A 26,648-nucleotide genomic window follows, 5' to 3' on the forward strand; every position below is an offset into this window, starting at 1 on the left:
GAGGACGAACAGAACAGCTGGAGCTGCTGTGCAGCGGCAGCAGTCCCCACCCGTGACCGGGGAATGGGTCTTACCCGCCGCAATCCCCGAGTCCAGGGTCCATGTTTTCTCGACCGGTTCTCCTGCCTTGCTGTCAGCAAGCTTCCTCAGACCCTCCCAAGAAACCCCTTTTCTGGGTAAGCTGGCTGGGGCTGGTTTCGGTGGCATGCCTGGCACACAGCTGCACCCGCCCACCCCGCCAGTCGGGGCTCCCACAGGGCTTCACCAAGGCTTGTATTTGCCTTCAGAAGGCTGGGCCAGGGGCCGGGCTGGCTCACAACTGAACGCCTCTCGCTGCCTGGGGGTGGGCCTCAGGGCCCAGGCCGGACCTGGGTCCCGCTCCACAGCCGGTTGATGCAGGTGAATCGGGCAGAGCGTCCTTGCCTGCACGGGTGGAGGACGCCCCGCCCTTTGGGCGCCCACGTTCATCCCCTCTCTCCCTGGTAATATCGTCTTCAATTTGCTTAGAGAACCTTCTCACCCAGCCACATGGCTCGGGAGGGGCTGCCCCACTCACGGCTCAGAGGTGGCCCAGGCCGAGAGTGCCGATTGGACTATCCCACCCTCCCCCACAGGTATCCAGATTGGATGTTTGCTGGGATGGGGGAGCCACTAAATGAGACCCGCCCTCTTCCTCCTGACGGCGGGGCCTGGGTGAGCGAGGCCTGCAAGTATGGCAGCCATTTTGCTACCGTGAAGAAAGAGGCTGGATTTGCTGGAAGACCATGTTTTAGGCGCCAGCGTGAGGCCAACACTCATGATACCAGGGCAGAGACAGAAATATGGATGCTTGGTGACAACACTGGAACCACTAAGTCAAGCCTCTCCTAAAGGACCCCCTCTGGCCAAGTCCTTCCTTGTTTAAGCCACTCTGAGTTGGGTTTGCTGTCATGACTGAAGGGGTCCTGATTGATTCTGGGGCGGAAGGGAGGCGAGACAGGGAGTTAAAATAGTGCGGCAAGTGTGATGGTCAGAGACATGCGGGGAGGTGGGGGACTGGAGTGGAGGTGGTGACAGCCTAACCAAGATCGAAAGGGTGGACAGGTGTTGCCGGCAAGGGCGGCACACACGAGGGGAGGGCAGGCAGGCGGGGGAGACGTGTGCGCAGAGGCCTGGTGGTGAGGAACACGATGGTTCGTTCAGGGACAGAAAGAAATGCTGTGCCCTGGAAAGTAAGAGGGGAGAGGGGCTGAGGTACACGGGGCCCCATCGCGTGGCCCGGGCCCGCGGGCAAGGGCAGTCAGCAGGGGCGCACCAGGCCGCCTGGAACGGTGGGAAGGTGACTCTGCGGGAGAAGCCTGGAGCCGGTGGGCGACGCCGTTCAGGCCGGTGCATCTTGGGCCAAGGCCCCCACAAGCCCAAGTCAGGCCGGCCAGTGTGGGTAGGACGGGTGACCACAGCTGGGGACCGAAGGCAAAGCCGCCCTGAGCAAGCGGCCTCGGACGGTGCCGGGCGGGAGGAGCTCTGCCAGCCTCACTCCGCTCCGGAGCCCAAGCTGAGGGGCTCCCAACTCTCAGTGAGCTCCAGGAAAAGAGGGGCACACGACCACAGACGAGGCCGAGGTGGCTGCTTAGTAAGTTTATTCCAAACCAGTTCAAAAGTGAACATAAAAGATAAAGGAGGTGATTCGCGTGAAACACGAAACTGATGCCTCTCTTCCAAACGGGGCGCGCCGCTCCCTCCCCTGAAGGCGGTGGCCGGCTAGTGCTGCCTGGATCGCAAGGACCTTTTGTTCGATTTGGAGATGCCGGCCTCCCTCTCCTTCTCGGGGTCAAAGACTTCTGTACGCAGAAAAGCCACAAAATACCGTGAACGGTGCGGCCGGCTGCCATCCACAGCCACGTCTGTGAGCCAAGGACTCTGTCCTATGGGACATTCTACTCTCCAGGAAGGCAGAATCAGCCCCAGTTGACAGGTACACGAACAGAGGGAGCTGGGGACACCGCTTATACCTCCCCTCCCGAGACAGCTGCCGGGGAGAGAGCCCCGTCTACAGCAGACCCTCACATGCCTCAGGATGTCTGCCAGGCTCTAGGGAGCCCTGTGGGACAGGGCAAGCAAGCTGGCCTCCGCTCGCCGCAGAAGCTGCTGCAGCACCCCGTCTCCCTGCCCCCCGTGGCCCCTCAGGGCCAGGCACCAGAACTCGGGCACGCTCGCAGCCCTGCCAGCCCTGCCAGCCCTGCCAGCCCAGCCGCCCGGAGGCCAGGAGGAGACAGCGGCCTGGGGACACGAACCTGGTATCTCGTGGGGCCAGTAGTCGTTGCAATGGGGGCAGCGCGGCTCCGAGCTGGACTGGAAGTACTTGGCCACACAAGGCAAGTGCATCCTGATTCCACAGGTCTCGCAGCTTTGACCCTGAAATGAGAAAGGTGATGGCCGTGGAGCCACGGCGTGGAGCCCGCCGTGTTCATAAACCCTCAGGAAGCTGCAAGGAAAACGTCCCGCAGGCTCAGTATTTTTGTCTTCCAGGCCCCAGATTAATAATCAGAACAACCCGTAAGTCTAACTTAGTGCAGTGGGTTTTAGTAAAGAATCTGACGAACGAGCACACGGGGAAGCAGCTCAAGACTCCAAAGGCCAGAGCACGGCAGCAGGGGCGGCGGGCCAGGCCCTTGGAGCAGCAAGGCTGAGTCCCAGGCTCCCAGCACGTGCGGGCCCTGCAGTGGGCGTGAGGGCGGCCACTTTTCAGAAGGCACTTCAGCAACGTGGAGCAAAGCTTTCAACAGTCGTGTGTGCACGCTGTTCCGCTCCCAGGAATTCAACCCAAGAAACAACCAGGTGCCCAAGGATGGATGTGCCAAGAGGCCTATCCCGGTGTAGGTGACGATCGCAAAGAGAGAAAAAGGAAACATAAACACCCAGCACCGGTCCAGCTGCTCTGCTCTTCTCTGCAGCCCTACGAAGCACACAGGGGAAAACAGATGACGGGGAAACCATGGTTGAGACAGAAAGGTGTTCACCACACAGCTGCCGAGATAATATGGACCACACAGAAGACCTCTGAGAGCCTTATCTGGAAGAAAAGTAGAAAGAGCCCTGGGACGAGAACAGAGGGACCAGGGAGGAGAGGCGGGCCTTCGTGTGCTCATTCATGCTCGGACACTTCTGAGGAGACGCCCACCTTCTGCTCACGCTGGAGGAAGGCCTGGGGCCCAGAGTGTGAGTTCTAGAAAGTGCCCGCCCCCGGCCCTGCGGTACCTGAATGAGGAGGCTGTGGCAGATGGTGCAGACCTTCACGGCGTCGGGGTACGTCTCCCGGATGTACTGCTCCATCTCCAGGATGGCCCGGCCGTGCAGCGTGAACTCCCCTTCCTTCTGCAGGGACACAACAGGAAGTGGCATCTTTTACGAAACTGGCACACCTGGCCCTCTTCCCACCCTGTATCTCTGCTCCCATGGCCCGAGGCCCAGAAACGGGGAGAGGTCCACACGCCCCTCGCCGCACAGGCTTTCACCAACCCCAGTCAACAGGCATCCACGCCGACCTCTTGCAGAGCCTCTAGCGGGGAAAACTTAGGTAAGACCTGAAAGGAAACCGAGGCAGGGACCCCCGCCCCCGCATCTTCTTAGCGCCTTCCTTGTGCCTTCACAGACAGGAATCACGGATCTTGCACGGCAGCCCCACGTGTGAGGCCTGCCCAGCCCCCCAGATGAGGACAGAGGCCGGGAAAGGGAGGCAGTGATCCCACGGCATGAACTCCACCCCCTACCCAAGCGCCCACTTCCTCCTCTCCTCCCCAGCGCCCCCCAGCCCCACCCCCAGGGAGCAGCACAGCAGGTGCCCCCAGCCCTGCTGGCCTGGAGCCTCCGAGGGGACCATCCGTGATCACTTCCAGCCGCGCCACTTTACACACAACGCTGGAGACGGTCCAGGGAGGCCCCCGGCGTGGCTGGGTGGCATGGCTGGTGGGGCCTCCCGGTTCCCCCAACCAGACACGGTGGAAAGCCAGGACGTACAGAAAACCTGGCTGTGGTAACTGCCCTACAGCCAGCTCACAGGGCAGAGGCAGGGGTCACAGAGGCCCATGGACGTTTATTCATGAAAACCGACTAGTGAAGCGGGAGGTGAACCTCTTAACCATGTTCGTTCCCCTCCGCTGCCCACGCTGGGGGAGGAGGAGCTGCCGGTGGGGCTCCTGGGCAAAGGGCACTGAAGGGCCGGTGGGCAGCTGGGGCAGGCCGACGTCGCGGGCCTTGCAGGAGAAGCCGCTACCGGAACCTGCGGCTGCTGGGTCAGCCCAGCGCCCCTTCGCGTCTCTGCTCTTCTCCACCTGACGTCTGCAACGAGCGGGGCCCGTTTCTCCCACTTCACATCCCCTCCCCACCATGACCCAGCCAGGAAGTGCATTCACTCTGGGCCTCCAGTGGCAGGCGGGTGACCAGCCAGAAGGAGACATGGCAAACGGGTGCAGAGTCAGCAGGAGCGCCGACTGCGGGAGCAGGGCGGGCAGGCAGGACGCAGCCCGAGGACTCTCACAAGTGGACGGAGGCCCAGCACGAGGCACTGGTGTCCCGCGCCGCAGGCTGTCGGGCCAGCCAGGAAGCGGACGGGAGCTCTGTGCCCCGCAGGTGCTGGGCACGGGAGGGCGGGCCTCCCAGGCTGTCCTGGGTCCTGTGGCTGCTACCTTCTCAAAAGCTCCCAAGTCCGTAACAACGCTCCACCTCCACGGCCACCCTCACCCTCCTAACTGCCCTCTGGGCCCACCCTTGCCCCTCTGCAAGCCTCTCCAGCGACCTGAGCTCTGCGAGGGCCAGCCCCGTGATGCTCCGCCGTTCTTAGGCTGAAGAACCGAACCCCTTCCTGCCCACCTCCAGGCTCACCTCGTCCCCTCCTCCAGAGCGCCCAGCCGTAGCTCCCTGCGCCCACCATGCCCACTCGGGCACAGGCTGCTCCTTCTGCCCTGGACCATGGTCCCCACCCCCAGTCCAGGTGCCTCCTATCTAGCCTTCAGCTGAGTGTCACTTCCTCTGCAGAGGGCAGGTTCCTCCGTTAGCGCTGTCATAAAACCCTGTTTCCTCTCCATCGGTAACTCTACTTCAGCGAGATGCGGGCCTGACCTCCGGCTCCCTCCCCAGACCCTGAGCCGGCCCGGTTGGTTTTGCTCACTCTGTGTCCCCAGCACGTGATGCGCCCAGCGCTCGGCAGTGCTGTGATCAACGTCTAAGGGAAGAGTTCAGTGGCCCTTGCATCGATCCCAAGGAGGAACGCCCAAGGCTGGGGTGAGCAAGTTCAAGTTCAGAGTCAGGCTCGAGTTGCAGTTACTAAACGTCTTCTAGCTGCCTGAAACTGCCCGGTGCTTACTGTTCATGACCCCACTCATCCTCGGGGCCCCGTCACCGGGACAGGCGGCCTGCCCTGGATCTCCAAGGAAGACCCAAACCCCAGTGACCTCCCAGGCCTCACAGCCATCCTTTGAGCTGGGCTCTTGCAGCGGGGACTGGTGCCAAGGGTGCACAGAGACGCAGCTGCCAGCAGACACCCAAGCTCCAAGGATCCACGCCTTCTCCGAGGCCGCCTCCATATCTTGGGGCCTCGCCTGCTGACCCTGACCACCCTCCAGGCCAGGGCCCCCTGAGGAGCTACACAGGTGCCTCAGCACCTCCGTACCCTGTGCAAGGCCAGGGCGGAGCCTTGCGCAGGGTACCGGGCAGGGCTCTCCAGGTACTTTCGTAACAAAGTGCCGCCAGGTGACATTCCCCCACAGCATGGCTTCTGAGGAAAGTCCCGCTTCTGAGAGGCTGAGGATGAGACTCAGACATGGTCCCTCCGGTCAAGGTGCTGCCCCAGGAAGGCTGGTCGGGGGACTGGCCAGCACTCACCTGGCAGCCCCTCAGCTGTTCCTCAGAAGTGCCACAGAACTCACGGCCACACCCATGCTGACCACTTCAGAAAGCACTCTGCCCTCGCGACAAAAACACCTGCGCGCCACCACCGTCCTCACCCTTCAGACGGGAAACAGGCTCAGAGGCGAGAAGCCACCGCCAGAGGTACTGGCAAGGCCGGAGGAGGACCCTGGGGGTGTCTCACCACCATGCCCCCCACCTCCTCCCGGGTCTGTTCCTTTGTCCACACGAGGCCAGAGGGGTCAGGCAGCAAGGGGGCTCCCCGGAGGCCCTCGGGGCTGCGGAGGCCAGTGCTCAGGGAACCCCCAGCCCTGGGAGGACGCACCAGCGTCTCCACTTCACTGAGGAAGAAGCAGAGAGCATGGGAGGCAGGGCCCAAGGCAAGTCCAGCGGACCCCAGAGGCGTTTTTTCCTTCTGTCGTCCCTGCTCTGGGCAGCAAAGCATCAGTCCCGATAAAGTCGGGCACACAGCCCTGCACTGTGGTGGGACAGCACCTGCATGTGCTAGACACACACGACCACCCTGGGGCCCAAAGCCGGGCACAGAGGCTGCGCCTGGGCAGCGGAGGGTGAGCTTTGGGGGATATGACGGGTGTTCGTATCAACAAGGTCCCGTATGAATACTGGTATTTCCTAATCTACGAGGATTTCTTGTATTATTTTGGGGGTAAGCTTGAGATAAATGCTGTTCCTCTGGAACTTCCTCTACCCACCCGGTCACCGTTCAGGAAGTAGTACCTCCAGGAGTGATGAAGTACAACGATGAAATAACAGTCCCCGCCCTTAGAAAGCCTGGCCCGAGGACAGAGCATGGTCAGTTATGACCCGAGCTGCCCGAGAACATTCCATATTGCCAAATCCACCCCAGAGAGGAAGAAAAACTGTGACAAAGCAATTGATGGGGACCTGCAGTCACCCAAGCTGGGGCCTGAACATGCTCTGCCTCTTGCCGGGTGTGGGACTTCACCCAGATCACGGAGCTGCCAGTGGGTTCAGCTACAAAACAGAGCTAAGGGGCTCCCCGCCCTCACAGGGGGCCTGGAAGGACCCAAGCACATGCTGCGCAGACACGCCCAGAGATGCTGGCACCCACTAGCAGCTCCCCGCCCCTGCCCTCACCGCTGTGGCCTCTTCAGACATTTCCTCCCATCAGGCAAGTACCTCAGGCACTGAATGTTTCTGGTCAGACTACCAGGGCCCGCTCACCCTCTGAGATCAGTAACTCAGAACACTGTCGCCAGGACTCCAGAGGTGAGCTCCACCCCAAAAGGAAGTGAAGCATCATGTCACCACAGCAGCGGCCTCCAGCCAAGGGGCTGACCGCCAAATGAGGAAGCTGAGGGACTATCTCGGCACGTCCTGCCCAGACACCGGCCCCCGAGGGGCAGGGCTGTGGTGCACGAGGCAGCGCTGAGCCTGTCTGACTCGGGTTTCTTGGAAACGGTGGTGCATTTGTGGAAAAAGAACTGAAACATCTGACTGCTCCAGCCAACAGAATTAGACACGGGGCATCGAGAAACTTGAACCTCTCACAGATTCCTACAGCCCCTCTCCAAACGCTTGTCTACACGTCCTCTTTGCTCTTTAAGGGCCACCATCTAAGTGAAAGAACCCAACAGCGCTGGCCCTGGATAATGTGACGCTGACAGCGATAACCAGGACGGGGACGGTGACTCCTGTGGGGGCCCAGCACTGGGACCCGACACACACCGGCTCGCCCCGCGCCTCACACACCCGGAGGTGCACGCTATCACCCCCCTCTCACAGGAACGCGGGGGCACCTGCACCGGGGTTCAGGCCCAGGGCTGACGCTAGCGCCGTGCTCCTGCCCGCCATACTACATGGCCTGCCTGGGGAGCAGAGTCTGGGACCCACGGCTCTGCCACTTCCAGCTGGGGCTCCCCCAGGTCACGTGAATGAACAGGAGGTTCCAGTCGTCCTCGCAGGGTCACTGTGGGCCTCAAAGCAGAGAAGGGACCCGAACGGGCCTGGCTCAACAGACGTCCGTTAGATACAATATGGTTTTGGAGGAAAAACTGTGATGCATTCTAAAAAGTGAGCCAAGCTGGAAAACCCACGGCACAAAGTACCTCAATCAGCCATTTGTTTTGTACGAACTTCTGCAGCACATGCTCGGCTTCCTTCTTCCTCATCTTCTTGCCTTTAAGCTGATCAACCAGGTTCAAAATATTTGTGGAAGATGCAAAGCCAGTTTCTGAGTCAATAATCAGTTCCAACTGGAAGAAATAGATACCACATTCATCTATTAAATTGGCAAAAACAACTTTCAAGCAATAATACCAATTCTGGCAGGGGTGCGGTGAAACTATGCATGTCACAGGCAGAACTGCAGGACTCTTCAGGAAAATAACTTAATAATATGCATCCAAAGCCATGAACAGTTTTGACCCAAAAGTCTCTCCTGTAACACCATCCCAAATGAATGACCTTAATGCCCCCCAAATCAAGAAGGGTCACTTCACCTCCCTGAAGGTGGAGAAGCTGAGGAATGAATGAATAAGGAAATGGGGCGGCACCCCTCCTACTCAAAGGTGGGCAGGCCATCAGGGCTGGTCTGAGTGGCAGGCTGGAGTCGGGAAGGGCAGGAGAGCAGGGTGGGCCAGCGAGAGAGCACGCTCGGGAGCTGCAGAGGCACGGTGGACGCAGGGCCGGGAGAGGCTGGCCGGCCAACTGCCCTAACACTTCTGCCCACAGCAGGGCACAGCCACTGGGAAGACAGGTTTCCTGCACGCATAGGTGTGTCCGGCATCTTAGAGCCCAATTCTCAACCTCGGCTGCTGATCGTCCCCAGAGGAGGCTTAGAAAGGAAGGATTCCAGGACTCGGTCCTCAGAGACTTGGACTCGACAGACCTGAGGCCAGAATGTCTGCACTGTTTTTACCTCCCCAGTTACTACGGTGCAGCCAGAGCTGAGAACCACTGTCTTGACCAGGCGCTCAGCCCGGTGAGTGACAAGGCGGCTGAGTGAGCAGCTCCAAAGCCGGGCAGGCAGAGCAGCACTTCACAAATGTGCCTGTGCAAACGGATCGGGGGCACCTTCTTAGAATGCAGTCTGGGTGGGGACTGGGATTCAGCCTTTCTAGCAAGCTCCCGGGCGATGCTGCCGCGGTACCAGGCACTGACACCTGCTCGCCTGCCTCACACACCCAGGAGGCCCACTGTTGCTCAACCAGCTGGGGTCAAACCCGGACCAGCCTTCCTTTCCTAGGCAGCCGTGGCAACCTCCCCAGCAACCACCTGGCAGCTATGAATTCTGGGCGAGGTGCTCGGTGACATCCCTCTGCAAAGGGCTTTCTCAGGCAGCAGTGGTGACCCTCTAAGATTGCAGTTTCCATTTCCAGTGAAAGACAGGAATTCCCACAAGAAGCCCAGCTGCTGGGCAATGGGAGCTACTGTACTTACAGCCTTTCTAAACAGATCCAGCTCATTCTCTGCAAAATCTGAAGCCATTTTAGAAATTGAAGTTGTTGCAAGATTCACCTAAAAAATAAGTCAGCGTGAGGGTCAGGCTGAGCCCTTCACTTGTCAGTTAATTCACTTGTTGGCGCTCTCTCCCTCCCCGCCTCCCTCCCTGCCTTGCCAGTCACAGAGCACCTGTGTCCCGGCACTGTGGGCCACAGGGATAAATTTGTAACCGGTCTTATGTTACAGGCTTAAACCTGTAGCTCAGTCAGTATGTCTAATTTTCAGAGATTTTAGAATTCCCAAGATTGTGTGATATCTTCCAAACTCAGATAAATTCAGGAAACTTGGCTGCGTGCTAATGGAGCTTCAAATGCAAAAGGCACTGGGAAGTCTGGCAGTAAATAAATCTGATTTACCGATTTGACCCAGCATTTCCATGTTATTTGACTCCATGACCCTTTCTTCCATGGGACAACGTTTGGGAAACCCTGGGCTAGAGCCCCTTTCTGTGTGGGCCTGGTGGGTAGGAGCCTGATCTCCTTTGACGGCCTAAGGTGGTTCCCGAGCCAAGGATGGGGGTTTGTATTTCACCTCCTTCCCTAGCTGGGAGGGAAAACCTGAAAACAGGAGGCCCCAAATATGTCTCAGTCCTTAGCGGCCACGCATGTTGTTTCTTTTCCCAGCTTCTATGTCTTGTTCTAAATGAAAAGGCATTTTATCCCTTTCTCTCTCCAAGCCCTTGGTGAGGCGGGTGCATCTGCATTCGCCCCAGTAAGCAGGGCACGGGGCTGTCTCCGCTGCAGTCCCCCATACATCCACCAGGGGGCTCTGTCTGCACTCACCAGCGCGTAAATGGGTCTCCCGTCATCTTCCGTGATGCCTTTCTTTATCTCGATGTACAAAGACTCCAAGACACTGTTAATGTTGTTGATGAAGTCCTCCAGCTTCTCTATGGTAGCATTGCCTGGAAATAAACAGGCAAAAGCCAAAAAGGGGGAGGGTGCTCCATCAAAATAAGTGCAGCTTGTTTCAATCCCGCCATCATCCTGAACACAAGACAGCAAAGCCAGAAATGGGCGAAGGCCCTGGCCCTGTTGGGTGAGTGCCAACGCCTGTGGCTTCTTTCTTCCTGGAGCAAAGAGACAGCGCTGTGAAGTAGAAAGGCCTGGGAAATGGTGTCTGAGCCTGCCGAGGTCTTCCTGTCTTGGCTGGCAGCCCTCGGCCTCCTCCCCGGCCCCAGTTCCCTGCTGCCCGGTCACCGTCCCCACTCAGCACCTCAGTGCAGTGGGCATCGCAGCCTGACTCCTCCGTAGAGCCTCTGCCCCCGCCTGTCCTCACGCACGCGTCAGGTCCACCTCTGTCCTTCCTCCCTTTATTCGACATCCAAACACACATCGAACACTGACACGCCTGTGCTGGCCCGGGGCTGCGACAGTGAAGAGTAACGACCACAGGGTAAGAACAGCAGCTCACACGGAGCACCCACCCCGGGGAAGGCCCTGATCTGAGCGCTCTTCACGCAGTAATGAACTCATCCTGCCTGCAGAGGGGGGCTCACTCACCCAGCGTTACACCGCCAGGCACGGCGAGCAGCGGGGAGCCCTGACAGCACGGCCACAGCCCCTGACCTGTATGCCAGCCGCCTCATGCTGCCCCTGGTGACGCACAAGGCAGCAGCACCCTCTCCGGGGCCATCAGCCTGTCAGAGGAGGGGGTACGGACAGGGCCCGGGGAGCACTGCAGGGGGCTGGGGTGGATGGACAGCAGACTGGCAGGGGAAGGAAGGACGGCTGGGAGGGCTGCGGCGGCAGCAGCAGGAAGCAGGAGCCAGATGGCCCAGGGCCCCATGGGCTGGAGGCGGGGGGGGGGGGGGGGGGGCGGGTGCCCTTCCTCCTGTGGGACATGGGACCCTCTCAGAGCTGGAAGCAGAGGAGAGACATGGTCAGCCTTGGGTCCTGGAATCACCCTGTTGTACTGTGAGACTTTTTTAAACCAAGCGTATGTATTACTGTTTTCACTTATTAAAATAATTAATTTCAAAAGATTTGTGCCTTAGAAAAATCACTGTAAGAAAAAAACAGCAGGAAAACAGACAATATAACATTATGTTAAAAACAATAATAAAACCACCAATATATGCAGGAAAAAGGCCAGGAAGGTTACCCACCAAACTGATGAACAAGGCCATTGCTAGGAAGGGAACTAAAATGAGGGGGTCATCCCAGGGCACTTGAACTTTATCTGTTTGGCTTCTTAGAAAGGTACTTGTAAGCTCCTTGTATAGCTAAATATTATGAAAGTTTAAAAAAATAAAAGATCACGCTGGTGGCAATGGAGGTCGCAGCCATGTAAAGGCGACAGCTGTGACACAGGCACGGCATCTGCTGAGGAGGCCCAGAAAAGCTAATGACAAAGACCCGGACAGAAATACTAATAGGTGAATCACAGGCGGGATCTAATCTTCCTTTACAAGTAAAGTTGCTTAAGTTAAAGAAAAAAAAAAAAAAAGCAATTTAGGGAATTCCCTGGCGGTCCAGTGGTCAGGACTCCGAGCTTTCACTGCCGTGGCCCGGGTTCAGTCCCTGGTCAGGGAATTAAGATCCCTCAAGCCACGTGGCGCGACCAAAAAAAAAACAAAAAATGACGACAAAGAAAGCAATTTAAAGAAAAAATTCGTATTAATAAACAGATGGTACTCGGACGTGGCAAAAATCGTAACGGTAGCGTGATGATGAAATTTGGCCACAGCTGCTGAAAAAGTGTGATCAGAGGAGTGAAACATGGTCACATTTCCTGCCTCCGTGCCCCTGCTCACACGCCCTCCTCCTCACTCCCATCGACTAGTTACGAAAGGCAGCTCGCAGGGCACTTTCTTCCGCGAGCTGTTCTCTGCTGCGCCGGCACGAAGTGCTCCGGTGCTTTCCTCCGCTCCCACACCACGCAAAGCATCTCACCCCGGTGTGTGGGGCCAGCTTCCGCGGACGAGCCCCACGCCCGGCTTGCTGGAGACCCTTCGGCCCCGCCAAGCACCCGACTCGACCGTGGGAAAGTCGGGCGCGGGGCCCCCAGGCACCAAGAACCGCCTCCTGCCCACTGACAGGATCTCTGCCTCGGGAGCCAGCCCGTCCACCCCAGGTGACACAGTGGCAAGTCCCACCTCCCTCTGAAAGCGACAATTCACATTTTCCACTGAAAAGGCCTCTCCTGGGTGTCGTTCAGAAAAACGTACTCTGTGGGCAGATCAAAAGCATTCTGCTACCTCGGACTTTCCTGGTCCGCATGGAGATGAGCTAATAGCCGCCCTGCGCTTTCCCCTCTCCCACCACCTCCAGTTTGCTGTCCAGCCTCACTTTTCAGAAACATGAATGCTTTCAATTTAAGAAAAAAAAAGCCCTTCCTACCACTGACCTTGCAGCAGCCGGCCGCCTGCTCAGGGGCTCCCGTGGGCTCCAGCGCACAGCGGCCCTGTCAGGGGCTCAGCCACAGCCCTCTCCTGGGCAGACCTGCCCGTGCTGCCCACAGATGCCCTGCGCTGCACCATTACCTGGGAATAAGCTGCTGTCCTGTTCAGCCACACCCCCGCCCTAACTGGACTTCTTGGGGCCACAGAGGCAGCAGCAGAGCCGGCCCAGTCCCGCCCCGCCCCTCGGTGGGCCCCCAGGCCAGCCTCTCCCTTTCTCTCATCCCTGAAGGCCACCCGCCACCTCACGTCCAACCTCACACGCGAGAACACTTCCCTGCGACCCTCTCTCCACCACCCCCGCTCCAACCAGCCAGGCTCCTGACCGTCTGGCGTCCGGCCACGCCCCTTCCTGTGCAGGCCGGCCCTGACCACAGAGGCTCAGGGACCCGCGCGCTGTCTCTGTCCTCCCACGGTCCTCAAGCACTTCCTTCCCCATCACACTTTGTTCTAGCTACCAAATCTGGCTGCCCCACTCCCTAAATAGACTCTACCAAAGAGTCTTTCTTTCCCCCATCTGTGTGATTCTGGTGGGAAAACAAATCCCATATGCAGAAAACCAGAGAGCAGGAACCTGCAGGGGCCAGGTCCCAGGTCAGCCAACAGTGGGCCAGAACCCGTGCTCAGCCTGTCAGACACCCTCTCAATCTGAGCAAGGGACAAAGGGATGGCGGGAGGTGGTTCCAGCCCAGCCGCTGCAGGGGGAGGGGGAGGGGGAGGGGGGCTTTGGCCGTGAGGTGCTGCTGTGCTTTCCTGTGCCTGGTGCCCTGGGGCTCCGGCCCCTTCCCCAGTCTGGCCACCAGCCAGCAGTCAGTCCCATGTGTTCCTTTCCCAACAGCCTCCCAACACGTTCCTTTTCAGGTTGGCCAGAATTGGGAACTCTTGCTTGCTACCAAGATCCCTGACATGCCCGTTAAGTGTCAAGGTAACACCAGATCAGTGCTTCCCAAAATCAAGTCTTCACACCAGCTAATTTTCACTGCTCTGCCCCCTCCTCTCCCTCCCCTCTTCCTGGAGCCCATGGTGGAAAAGCTACAGTTGGCAAATCTGCAGGAACACAGTGGGCCTAAAGCAGTGTCCGATGATCCATTTGGCCCCAATATCCTATGAGTCCACGGTCATGATACCGTGCGTGAGATAAAGACCATATCACATGATTTTGAGGCAACTATTTCCAGTCTTGGTTCTACCACTTCGAGGGACTTTAGAGAACTAACCAATAACACTGCTCCTCCCTTCAGATCCCGAACCAATTGAGAAAAAAAGATAGGCTTCAGGTAAGTATCAAAATACCAAGTTTTTGCAGGTAGAACTGGATCAGAGGCTGGGGCCCTCCACACCAATGACCAGCAGTCAGCAACATGGGATGACCAGCTATAAGAGGTAAGGAACAAGGCCCTGGACCTACCACAGCTGCCTCTTCTCAGAGAGCAAAGAGACACCCTAACCAGGACAATCAGCACCACGGCTGAAGCAAGCAAGGGTCTGTAGATCTGTGGTGCCACCCGTGCTCTCTCTCCATGTAAGCAGGCTGGAGCTGTGCCTTTCTTATGCGCTGTGGTGAGGTTGCTTCTGTTGGGCTGAGAACAACAGGCCCGTAAATGTGGGGCTGTCAGCTTAGTACGCGCTGGGCACTGCTCATTAGCTTGGCTCACTGCGTCTCTGCAAGAGCACTAACTCCACGAGGTCAGCTGTTATCATCGCCCTTACATACCAGAGATTAAACAACTCGCCCAGCGCTGCAAATGGAGCCCAGGCCAAGCTCCTGTGCCAGAAGCCACACAGCCTCTGTGGAGCAGAGCAAGCGTCCTCTGGGAACGTTCGCTACCCCAGACCCCACCAAGGTCACATGTACATTCCTCCAGAACTTGGCACTGTGCCTTCAGGGTCACAAAGAGGGACTCGGCCAATACAGAAAGACGGAAAGTGTCTGAGCAGTGCCTGGGAAAGACGCCAGAGGCGGTGCTGACGCCAGAGGGCTGTGCCCCGAGGCCACGTACAGGGCTGTGCCTGGCCAACATCCATCATCCCTCCAGCCCTGACTACTCGGCCAGGGTCACACGCACTGCTGCGGGAGGAGCTAAACTAAAGGCCAAGGACTCAGGACAGAATAGCTCTTTCTGGAAATGCCCTTCTGTTGGGGCAATTAAAAAATGGGACTCAGGGCAGTGGCCTGGCTGGGGTAGCACTGAGCAAACGGGACACTTCTCTGAGGAGTGAGAGCTGGTTCAATTCATTTTGAGAGGTGGTTTTTTCTGACCACCACTGTTACCTCCTCTTCTTTTAAAATAAATTTTAATCTAACCAACAAACCTCTTCTTGTTAATCAGAGTCTCTGCTTCCCAGAAGCCTACTGGAACCCAGGGTTCACTGCATACTTGGGCAGCAGGAAGTCTGCTGCCCTAACTTCTGAGCAACAGATAGTTTTGTTCCAAACCAGGCACCACAGATAGAAAACTTTTAGGCAGAGGAAATACTATTTTAGGCAGAGGAAATAATAGCAAAAAATAAGACCCCAGGGGACCAAACCACTTATGGACCAACATGCCCCATGAGAGCTCTCTCATCTGATGGGGCCAGCTGGGTGGTCCTCCTGAGCGCTGAGGACGGGGCAGCCCAGGCCCTGGACCAGACATGGGCACTAGGGCACATCAGGCCCGAGAGCAGACCCCTGGGCTGGGAGAGGCTGGCAGGCAGGCACACTGGGCCAGAGAGGTGTGTGAGGGGTCGCGTCCCAGCCTAGGGCTTTCACCTCAGTTGCCTGGGGAAGATGATCCCCTCGACACTCAGGCATGTGAGTGGAAAGACGGGAGCTGACAATGGCACCTCCACAGTGCGGTTAGTGAACAGTGCTGGGAAGAGCAGGGACAGAAGGAGAGCGGTCTTTTATGCGGCAGACAGATTAGACAAAGAGTTCTCTCCATCCGTACATCACATCACTACGTGCTAAAGTTCTGCTCCCTCAGGATCTCATCAGACCCTCACGAATGACCGCCAAGGGGAGCCAGTATGTGGTACAGTCTGTTTTCCAAAAGAGGAAGCCAAGGGTCAGAGAGCGTAAGGACTTATCCAAGACCACAGGGTCGGTAAGTGACAAAGTCCAGGCCAGAAAACAAACATCTGGCCTTCAGTCTGGCACAGTGACAAAAGGACCTGAGCATTCATTTAAAAAAAAATTTCTTACTCAGATATGCAATGAGGTCTGAGAATTATGTCAAAATGATATGGGGGTAAGTAATCAGGAGCACAGATAAAACAAGATTAGTCATGAGTTATCATTTTAACTGGGTGATGTGTACATGAGGCTGCGTTGTATTATTCTCTCTACCTTTCTTTCTCCATAATAAAAGGTTAAAAAAATATTTCGACGTTCAACAACATAACTTGATGCCTTAACCCCCAGGAGTCTGAATCAAAAAAGAGAAAAATGGTCGTGTCTTGTGACAAGGGAGATTAGCTCAGGGCTCTGACTGTAAGCTAGATCCCAATGACACTCCACCAGTTTTCAAATTCTGGTGTGGGCTGGAGCCCTGCCATAAAGAGACGTGGTGACTGCAGAGGCCACTCCGTCCCCTGACCCACCGGATAAGCGGTTGTGGTTTCTCAGAAGCTGGACTGCAAACAACTCAAAGGAACAGACTGTGTCACACACATTCTTCTGAGAGACTGAATATACAAACGGACAATAAACGTTATAGAAACAGGGCTCTGATCCACAATCTGCAGCAACCAGCCCAGGGAACCAACCCACCACCTAGAGTAACCAGCCCAGGAAGCCAGCCTGCTACCTATAAGTTAGACCTGTAGGAGGTCAGACCACTATCTCTAGCAACCAGCTCAGGAAGCCAGCCATAACCTCTGTAATAATTGGCCCAAAACGACCAGGTCTTGGGCTTCCCTGGTAGTGCAGTGGTTAAGAATCCACCTGCCAATGCAGGGGACACGGGTTCGAGCCCTGGTCCGGGAAGATCCCACACGCCGCGGAGCAACTAAGCCCTTGCGCCACAACTACTGAGCCTGCACTCTAGAGCCCGTGAGCCACTACTACTGAGCCCAAGTGCCGCCAACTACTGAAGCCCACACGCCTAGAGCCCGTGCTCCGCAACAAGAGAAGTCACTGCAATGAGAAGCCCGTGCACCGCAATGAAGAGTAGCCCCCGCTCACCACAACTAGAGAAAGCCCGCGCGCAGCAATGAAGACCCGATGCGGCCAAAAATAAATAATAAAATAAAATAATCTATAAAAAAAAAAAATGACCAGGTCTTGATTAATAACTGACAGCTTCCCTAATTTTTGTCCCTGCTTCCAACTTAGGACCAACGAGAGAAAGCCAGGTGTGCTCCCCCAACCAATCACAGCCTGTCCTGCTTCTAGACTGCCCGCCTCCAGCTTCCTGAGCCGACGGCCTCCAATCAGGGCACAGCTGAAGCCTTCCCTTTGTTCCTCTATACAGCTTTCCCACTCCTCTGCCTGCCAGCAAGTCTCCAAAACACAAGTCCCCCTGCTAGAGCAAGCTCTGAATAAACAGCCCTTGCCTGTTCTCATCTGAGTGGTCTTCACTTATGTCCACACTCTGTACACGTGGGACTTGGTTCAGCACCCTGTTCCCGGCAGGGGTGAGGAAGGTGGCTGAAAGGCACGAGCAGGCCTGTGGTGCCATCAGAAAGATGACTCTGGCCACTTTCGTCCGGTTCACTGCAGCCCTCCTCTGAGTCCCCAGCACCTTGCCCCTGGAGTGTGACACAGCCTCCTCCAGCCTCCCAGCATCCACCCTAGCCCCCGACCCGTCCTCCACATGCAGCCAGGGTGAAGCCAGATACCCGCACCACCACCACCAACCTGGAAGCCACCAGTGGCTCCCGTGTGCCTCCATCGCTCTACTCTCGGTTGCGCTGGCCTTCCTGTCACTCACACCCCCACTCAGCACCTGCACTCGTGATCTCCTTCCACGAGGATTTCTGAGAAAATCCCAGCGTGAGAAACGCAGCCTATGGTCTACATAACAATTCCTATCACCCTACTTACCAACATCCTGGATCTTCTGAGGTGAGTTCCCACCCCCAACCCCAGCCCCGGGATCTGAGAGTAGATGGTAGGGGGCGGGACATACAGAAAGGAAGGGGCAGCAAGGCGCATGCACTGGACGTGGAGCAGGAAGTACTCTGGGCCAGGCGCTTCACCTAAGTTCCCTGTTTCACACTCATGACTTTTCCATGAGGTAGTAAGATCTCCTCTATAAAACAGAAAGCGGAGACTGAGAAAGTGAAAAAAACAAACAAACTTTCCCAAGTCCCTGATTTGAACCTGTGTCTTCAAGAAATGGCTTCCCTATTGCTGCCAGTGGTGTGTGTGGTAACCCTGCTGAAGAATCCACTCCCAGTGCTCCCACACACCCACACACTCTCCCTCGTGGTTGGGATCCAGTACAAAACACTTCCTGGAACAAATGAAGCCCACACTTTGGGAGAGCGTGGAGCACACAGAGGCCCCGGCTCAGCAAATCCACACTGGCCTGGAAGGACTGCTGGGAGCCATCTCCCCCCTGGGTTCCTGCGCCACAGTCATCAAGGGCCGGCTGGAACTCGGACACAGTGAGTCCTTCAAGAGCCAGAGATGTGAAAGCCACAAGAGTTTGTTTCCTCGTGGCTGCAGAGCTTCCAGAACCCAAAGACTCTGGTCTGAGCACATCACAACTGCCTGTTATGAAATTCTGTATGTTGAAATATTCATCAAGTTGCATTTGAGATGTTACTTTTCATGCTAATTTTATGCCACTTTTCAGTTATGGTCACAAGCCTAATCCCCCTTGATTAACTGGAAAGGCAAGCAGGCTTTGATTAACTGGAAAGGCAAGCAGAAAGAGCGGTAAGCTTATTAACTGTTCATCACGGTCAAAGGGGAGAAATGTACAATGAAATCATTAAAAGCAGGAGGAAAACTTATTTGGAGCCAGCGTCTAATCATCGCTGAGTCCTCCTTGGAAAGAGAAGGTGAGTATAAACGTGACTGCAGATACAGGATGGAATACTGAACTGAAAGGTGGATAGCATCACTGCCTCACTGCTAACACGTGCCACCCAGCGATGAGTCTGAGCCCTGAGGCCTGCAGAGACAACAGCGCAGATGTGGTCATGTAAACCCGCATGAGAAAAACAAAGCTAGGATGAGGGCAGATGAGAGGTTTGACAAAAACGGAAAATATCTATCATCCATAATGTTCCTCTGACACTGTGTTCCCTAATCTATTTTTGGTACATGCACTTCAGTTCACTGGTGTTTTGCCTGAACGTCATATCACTTATTCTGCTCACTGAAATTATGTTAAGTCTTAATTTTTTAATCTAAGATTTCAGGTATTCTACCTAATTTGTCCTGAGGACAAATTGTATGTGACAACTAAATGTGACACGTGACTCTGGGGTGGATCCTTTGCTAAAAAAGACAATATTGGAACAACTGGAGAAACCCCAATGGGGTCTGTGGACTAGATCATAGTGATGGATCAATGTTAACGTCAGATTTTAATGGTTATCCTGCGGTTATTCAGGAGAATGTCTTTGCTAGAAGGAAACACACCCTAAAGAATGTAGGGGTGATGGAATTTCAAATTGGTAACCTACTCTCAAATGATTCAAGGGGGAAAAAGTTCTTTGTACTATTCTTACAACTCTCCTGTGAGTTTGGAACTATTTCAAAATAAAAAAATAAATTTAAAAAGCAACCCTAGAAGCTTCAGGCAAGGCAGGCCCTCAAAGAATCGGGCACTGACTCAGAAGGCAGCACTGGGCAGTGCTGGGGCCCAGAGCCATTGTATGAGAAGGGGCTACACAGCACACCAGACTCCCAGGGGTTTCTGCTTCCTGCTTTGTAAGACGAGGAGGCTGGACCCAATGATCCCCTAAAACCCAACTTGTTCAACCAAACAGAACCAGAAAGACCAGCCCCAAAATAGTTTAACAAGGCGAATAACTTTGAGAGACTCGTTGCCGTGAAACTGGGGGCTGTGGCAACTTTCTGCTTCTGCCCAGTAAAGCCACATGATCAATGACACACATTCCAACCCAGAGTCAGGTTCAGATTCAGGGCCCCCTCAAGCCCCGAGCTGGGCAACACCATTCCCCGACAACATCATCAGGAATACCAACTTCCCAAGGGGACCTGGGCCTCCTTCGAAGGCTTCAAAATTCAGGCTTCCATGTTTGTTTTGTTTTTAGGAAATTGAACTAATGAAACTTTCCATAACTACTTGCCAACTCTCTTGGGAGTCAGACTTCAAGAAGGTGGCCTCTCCAGGTAAGCCCTGGATACAGAAAGGATACTTTTCCTGAATGCTGCATCTATTTCCTTAGAGTCCCACACAGATGACACAGGGCCTTATGAGACCAAGAGCATGAGCTACATTTTGGAAACCTGTTTATCCCTCTACATGGCACTTACGGGCCACGGAGCACATGCCACACATTATATTCATGAAGCTCTGGGGTTTAGTGATGATCAAGGTTACACAGCTACCAAGTAGCGAAGTAGGTTTAAATGCAGATTTTTTTTTAAACAGCTTTGTTGAGATATAATTGACATACAATTTTTAAAGGGTACAATTTAATAAGTTGTGATACACGTGCACCCTTTTTTATTTAAAATTTTTCTTGCTTGTTTTTATTTATTTTTTTATAAATTTATTTATTTATTTTTGGCTGCATTGGGTCTTCATTGCAGTGCGCAGGCTTCTCATTGCTGTGGTTTCTCTTGTTGCCGAGCACAGGCTCTAAGTGCACGGACTTCAGTAGCTGTGGCGCACGGGCTTAGCTGCTCTGCGGCATGTGGCATCTTCCCGTACCAGGGCTCAAACCCGTGTCCCCTGCATTGGTGGGCAGATTCTTAACCACTGCCGCCACCAGGGAAGTCCCAACACGTATACACTCTTGAAACCATCACCACAGTCAAGATAATAAGCATATCCATCACTTCCTAAAAGTCTCCTCATGTCTCTGTGTAATCCCTCTCTCCCACCCCTCACAACTCTCCACTATACCATCCCCAGGCAACCACTGAACTACTTTCTGTCACTATAGCCATATATGCGTTGTCTAGAATTGTTTATATATGGGTTCATACAGTATATACTTTCCTTTGTTTGACTTCTCCACTGGACATGACCATTTTGAGATTCATTCATATTGTAGCAGGTAGCAATGGTTCATTCCTTTTTAGTGCTAAGTAGTAGCCCATCAGATGGATAACACCACAGTCCATTTATCAGTTCACCTGTCGATGGAACAAGTAGGTTTTTTTCAGTTTGGGGCCATTACAAGTAAACCTACTCTGAAGACTTACGTGCAAGCCTTTCTGTGGACATGTATCTTCGTTTCTCTTGAGTCTAAAAACAAGTACATGAGAGAGAAACGGCTGTGTCAAGAAGCTGCCACACTGTTTTTCAAAATGGCTATATCATTTTACACCCAACGGCAGATGAGAGCTCCAGTTCTTCCACTGTCTCGCCAACACATGATACACACAGTCTTTTAAATTGTAGCCATTCTGATAGGTGTGTAGTAGTCTCTCATTGTGGTTTTAGTTTGCATTTCCCTAAGGTCTAATGACAGGCTGAGCATCTTTTCATGTGCTCATCTGCCATCCACATAACTTCTTTGGTGAAATGTCTGTTCAAGTCTTTTGTCCCTTTTTTAATTGGGTTGTATGTTTTCTGATTGTCGAGTTTTTTGAGTCCTCTATATGTTCTGGATACAAATCCTTGATCAGATATGTGATTTGCAAATATTTTCTCCCAGTATTTGGCTTGTCTTTTCATTCTCTAAGTGGTATATTTTAAAGAGCAGAATTTAAAAATTTTGAAGTGCAATTATTGATTTGTTCTCTTATGGATCATATCCAAGAAATCTTTGCCTAACCCAAGGTCACAAAGGTTTCTTCCTATATTTTCTTCTAGAAGTGTGACAGTTTTAGGTTTTATGTTTAGGTATATGATTCATCTTGAGTTAACTTTTGTATATGGTGCAACGTATGGCTCGGGTTCATTTTTCTGAATATGGATATCCAATTATTTCAGCATCATTTTTTGAAAAGACTATCTTCGCTGAGTTGACTTCGCATGTCCGTCAACAATCAGCTGTCCATCTATGTGTGGGTCTATTCCTAGACTCTCTATTCTATTCCATTGACCTGTATATCTTTATCTTTATACCAATACTACACTGCCTTGATATGGCAGCTATATAATAAGTCTTAAAATCAGGTAATCTTAATTAACCTTATTTATCAGAGTTAATCCTCCAAATTTGATTCCCTCTTCAAAATAGTTTCGGCTCTTCTTGGTTCTTTGCATTTTCATGTGAATTTTGGAATCAGCTTGTCAATTTCTACAAAAAACCCTGCTGGGATTTTGATAGGGACAGAGTAAAGGGACAAAGTAGGTACAGTAAGTCCCCTACATACAAACCTTCAAGTTGCGAACTTTCAAAGATGCGAACGTGCCCAGAGAAAGGACGAAGAGAGACAAGAGGAAGAAGAAGTAACTGAAGAATTGAAGAGATTCACGACACAGGAAATGACAAGGGGGTTTTTTTAATCTGAGGAGGCACCGTTAGTTTTTGAGGCACAGGACCCAAACGTAGCACGGTACACGAAGGTTCAGCAGCCGTTCAGAATGCAATCCAGTACTACCGTGTCATCTATGACAAGAAAAAAGGACCTACTACCCAGACGTCACCGGATCGGTTTTTCAAGAGGGTAGATAGAATTGAACCCAGCAAGGAACCAGAACCTGTGCCATCAACGTCATGTGAGTGAAATTGCAGCTTGCCCTCCATCTCCTATTGCTGACAATCCTTCAGCTCTACCATCTCCCACCTCGTCTCCCGCCTCCAGTCAGTAACTCTTCTTGCCTGTTCACTCAACGCCAGCGCCTGTATGCCAGCTGTTGTACTGTACTGCTGTACTTTTCAAGGTATTATACTGTAAGATTATAAATGTTTTCTTTATTTTTTGTTTTTTATGTATTATTTTTGTGAAAAGTATTACTAACCTATTACAGTACAGTACTATATAGCCGATTGTGTTAGTTGGGGTACCTAGGCTAACTTTGCTGGACTTACAAACAAATTGGACTTAAGAACGCGCTCTTGGAACAGAACTTATTTGTATGTAGGGGACTTACTGTAATTAAATAGTTAATCCCGCTAGGGGATTGTAAGTAAAGAAAAAAGTATCGGCGACCTCTGTGAGTTAATGATGACTCAAGAAAGCAGACTTGCTTAGCAACAAAACCATGCAACAGAAGTATGAGACACACCCCAAAACAGTAAAACAACGGTGGCACGAGACCCACAGCCTAACCCATATCCTGACTCAGTAAGTTAATGATTCCTAGGACATGCTCCTCTGCATGTACTAAAAACAAAAATATAAGGAAAAGGTGACATTATACCAAAACCTGAGATGATTTACCAGTTTTAGCATATGTTACTGCCTTTTTGCTCATTTCCATAGTGCCACGACAGTCCTGGCTTGACCAAGTAGGGACAAGAAAACTCCCCTGGCCAACCTGGAGGAGGAGCTGATGATGGAAGCTTGACGTCTACTCTAGAATGAGGAAGAGGGTGGCCTTTTCCCCCTCCCCACTTTTCCTTTGATTATAAAACTGTGGCCCACTAAGTTCTCAGCGGACGGCACCCTCTTGCCCGTCCGCTACTTGTAACCTCACAAGCGTCCTATTCTAATAAATCACTTCTTATCTATCACTTTGCCTCTCACTGAATTCTTTCTGCACTGAGACATAAAGAACCGGAGCTCCTCGGAGCCCTCCCCGAAACGCCACCTAGCGGTTTCAATTTGACTGAAATTGAGTTGAATCTATATATCATTTGGGGGAGAACTGATATCTTAGCAATACTGAATTTTCCAGCCCATGAACATGGCATGTCTCTCCATCTATTTAGATCTTCCTTAATTTCTCTCAGCAATATTTTGTGGTTTTCAGTTTACAGGCCTTACAAATTTTTGTCAGATTTATTCCTAAGTACTTCATATTTTTGATGCTATTATAAATGGTGCTTTTAAAAAATTTTTCAGTTTCTGATGATTCACTGCTAACACACAGAAATGCAACTGATTTTTGTATATTGATCTTGTATCCTGCAACTTTACTAAACCCACTTATTAGTTCTAGTAGCTTTTTCAAAGATTCCATCACATTTTCTACAATGATCATATCTGTGAATAGACACTTTTACGTCTTCCTTTCCAATGTGGATTTTTTTTTTTCCCTTGCCTGGGTGCACTGGCTAGAACCTCTAGTACAATGGTGAACAGAAATGATGAGAATGGACATTCCTGTCTTGCTCCTGATATTAGGGGAAAAGTATTCAGTCTCTCACAATTAAATATGTTAGCTGTAGTTTTACATAGATCCCCTTTATTGGGTTAAGGAAGTTCCCTTCTTTTCCTACTTGCTGAGGGTTTTCTTTCTTTTTTTTTTTTTTTTTTTTTTTTTTTTTGTTTTAAATATTTATTTATTTATTTATTTTTGGTTGTGTTGGGTCTTCGTTTCTGTGCAAGGGCTTTCTCTAGTTGCGGCGAGCGGGGGCCACTCTTCATCGCGGTGCGCGGGCCTCTCACTGTCGCGGCCTCTCTTGTTGCGGAGCACAGGCTCCAGACGCACAGGCTCAGTAGTTGTGGCTCACGGGCCTAGTTGCTCCGCGGCATGTGGGATCTTCCCAGACCAGGGCTCGAACCCGTGTCCTCTGCATTGGCAGGCAGATTCTCAACCACTGCGCCACCAGGGAAGCCCTTCTTTCTTTTTTTAATCAGAAATAGATGTTGGATTTTTCAACTCTGTGCAGACAGTTGTTGATTCCTCTCTCCTGCTCTAAGGCCTGAGGTCCTGTTTATCTTGCTTACACCCTGTTCCTGAGGATCTCTTTAGCTTTCTGTAAGAAACTTCTGCTTCGGGACTTCCCTGGTGGCACAGTGGTTGAGAATCCGCCTGCCAATGCAGGGCACACGCATTCGAGCCCTGGTCCGGGAAGATCCCACATGCTGCGGAGCAGCTAAGCCCGTGCGCCACAACTACTGAGCCTGCACTCTAGAGCCCGCGAGCCACAACTACTGAGCCCGCGTGCCACAACTACTGAAGCCTGCGCGCCTAGAGCCCAAGCTCTGCAACAAGAGAAGCCACTGCAATGAGAAGCCCGCGCACCGCAACGAAGAGTAGCCCCCGCTCGCCGCAACTAGAGAAAGCTTGTGCACAGCCATGAAGACCCAACATCAAAGACCCAATGCAGCCAAAAATAAATAAACAAATAAATAAATAATAAATAAATTTTTTAAAAAAAGAAACTTCTGCTTCATCATGCCAGGGTAGATGTTGGATTTTGTCAAATGCTTCTTCTGCACCTACTGAGATGATCATATGGTTTTGCTTTTTTAGTTTGTTAATGTGGTGAATTACATGGATTGAGTTTCAAATGCTAAACCAACCCTGCATTCTTGGGGTAAACCCCACTTGGTCATATTACATCATCCTTTTTATATATTGCTGAATGAGATTGGCAAAAATTGTGTTTAGAATTTTAGCATCTACGTTCTTGAGGGATCTTGGTCTTTAGTCTTCTCTCCTTGCAATGTCTTTGTCTGGTTTTAGTATCAGGATAACACAAGCCTAATAGAATGAGTTGGGAGTGTTCCCTTCTCTTCAATTTTCTGGAAGAGTGAGGGTGGAACTGGTATTACTTCTTCCTTGAATGTTTGGTAGAATTCACCAGGGAAGCCATTTGGGCCTGGAATAGGCACTATTCCCAGCCCCGTGTGAACATGCCACATTGTTTCCCTAACTCTTTCTTTCAACTGGTTCTTTCCTTAGCCTCAGGTAGTTCCCTTGCTGATCAGTTCTCAGCTGGATCCTTGATGGGGGTGGAGGGGTACTCTATAGATCTCTGCTTTTCTCTCTGTGCATCTCTCTTCTCCAGTACAGTTCTGTCCTACAAACCCTAGCTGCTTTCATCTCCTTGAACTCTCAGCTCCATCTCCTCAACTCAGAGAGTCTGTCTAGCTCTGCCTGGTTTCCCCTGTGCCATGGCCTGAAAGTGCTCTCACAGCAGTGACCGGAGGCAATTGTAGTGCGCACCCCAATTCTCCCTGTGGTATAAGAAAGATACTTGCGGGTGGGAGGGAGGGAGATGCAAGAGGGAAGAGATATGGGGACATATGTATACGTATAACTGATTCACTTTGTATAAAGCAGAAATTAACACACCATGTAAAGCAATTATACTCCAATAAAGATGTTTAAAAAAAAAAAGAAAGAAAGATACTTGCTCTTTGTCCCTGGTTCCTGGCACAGAGCTCCTAAAACACTTGGAATTTCCTGAGTGATAAGGTGATAGGCATGTCTTTTGTTCTAATGAGATGACTCTTGGCAGGTCCCTAAATAACTTCAGGATGGGGGCTGGTTGCCAGAAAGACCAAGCCTTGATTACATGCCTGGAACTTTCGGCCCCATCCCACAACTCTGGGCAGAGGAGATTGAGCTAATCACCAACAGCCAGTGATTTAATCAATCATGACTACGTGATAAAACCTCCATTAAAAAAATCCCTAAATGTTGAGATCTGGAGAGCTTCCGGGATGGTGAACACATCCAGGTGCTAGGAGGGTAGAGCACCCAGAGAGGGCACGGAGTCTCCAAACCACCCCTGCCCCCAGCAGCCTGCCCTATGCATCTTATCCATATGGCTGTTCTTGAGTTGTATCCTTTATAGTAAACCAGCAAATGCAAGTAAAGTGTCTTCCTGAGTTCCGTGAGCCATTCTACCAATGTATTGAACCTGAGGAGGGCATCATGAGAACCCTGATTTATAGCCA

The 26,648-nt window shown here is 52.6% G+C and overlaps 1 protein-coding gene across 3 annotated transcripts in view; it reads right to left on the reverse strand.

Moving 5' to 3' along the window:
- Window positions 1–1,602: 1,602 nt before the first annotated feature.
- NSMCE1 (NSE1 homolog, SMC5-SMC6 complex component) overlaps window positions 1,603–26,648 on the reverse strand; it is a 35,420-nt gene continuing 10,374 nt past the window's right edge. For all 3 annotated transcript variants that reach the window (XM_061210231.1, XM_061210232.1, XM_061210230.1), the window contains exons 3-8: window positions 10,152–10,273; window positions 9,307–9,384; window positions 7,974–8,120; window positions 3,238–3,354; window positions 2,274–2,394; window positions 1,603–1,820 (exon numbers count right to left, since the gene is read on the reverse strand). In XM_061210231.1, coding sequence (XP_061066214.1) covers window positions 1,741–1,820; window positions 2,274–2,394; window positions 3,238–3,354; window positions 7,974–8,120; window positions 9,307–9,384; window positions 10,152–10,273 — 665 coding nt within the window. In that variant the 3' untranslated portion in view covers window positions 1,603–1,740. The remainder of the gene's footprint in view (window positions 1,821–2,273; window positions 2,395–3,237; window positions 3,355–7,973; window positions 8,121–9,306; window positions 9,385–10,151; window positions 10,274–26,648) is intronic.

The sequence above is a fragment of the Eubalaena glacialis genome, chromosome 13 (assembly GCF_028564815.1).
Source record: "Eubalaena glacialis isolate mEubGla1 chromosome 13, mEubGla1.1.hap2.+ XY, whole genome shotgun sequence".
Classification (NCBI taxonomy): domain Eukaryota; kingdom Metazoa; phylum Chordata; class Mammalia; order Artiodactyla; family Balaenidae; genus Eubalaena; species Eubalaena glacialis.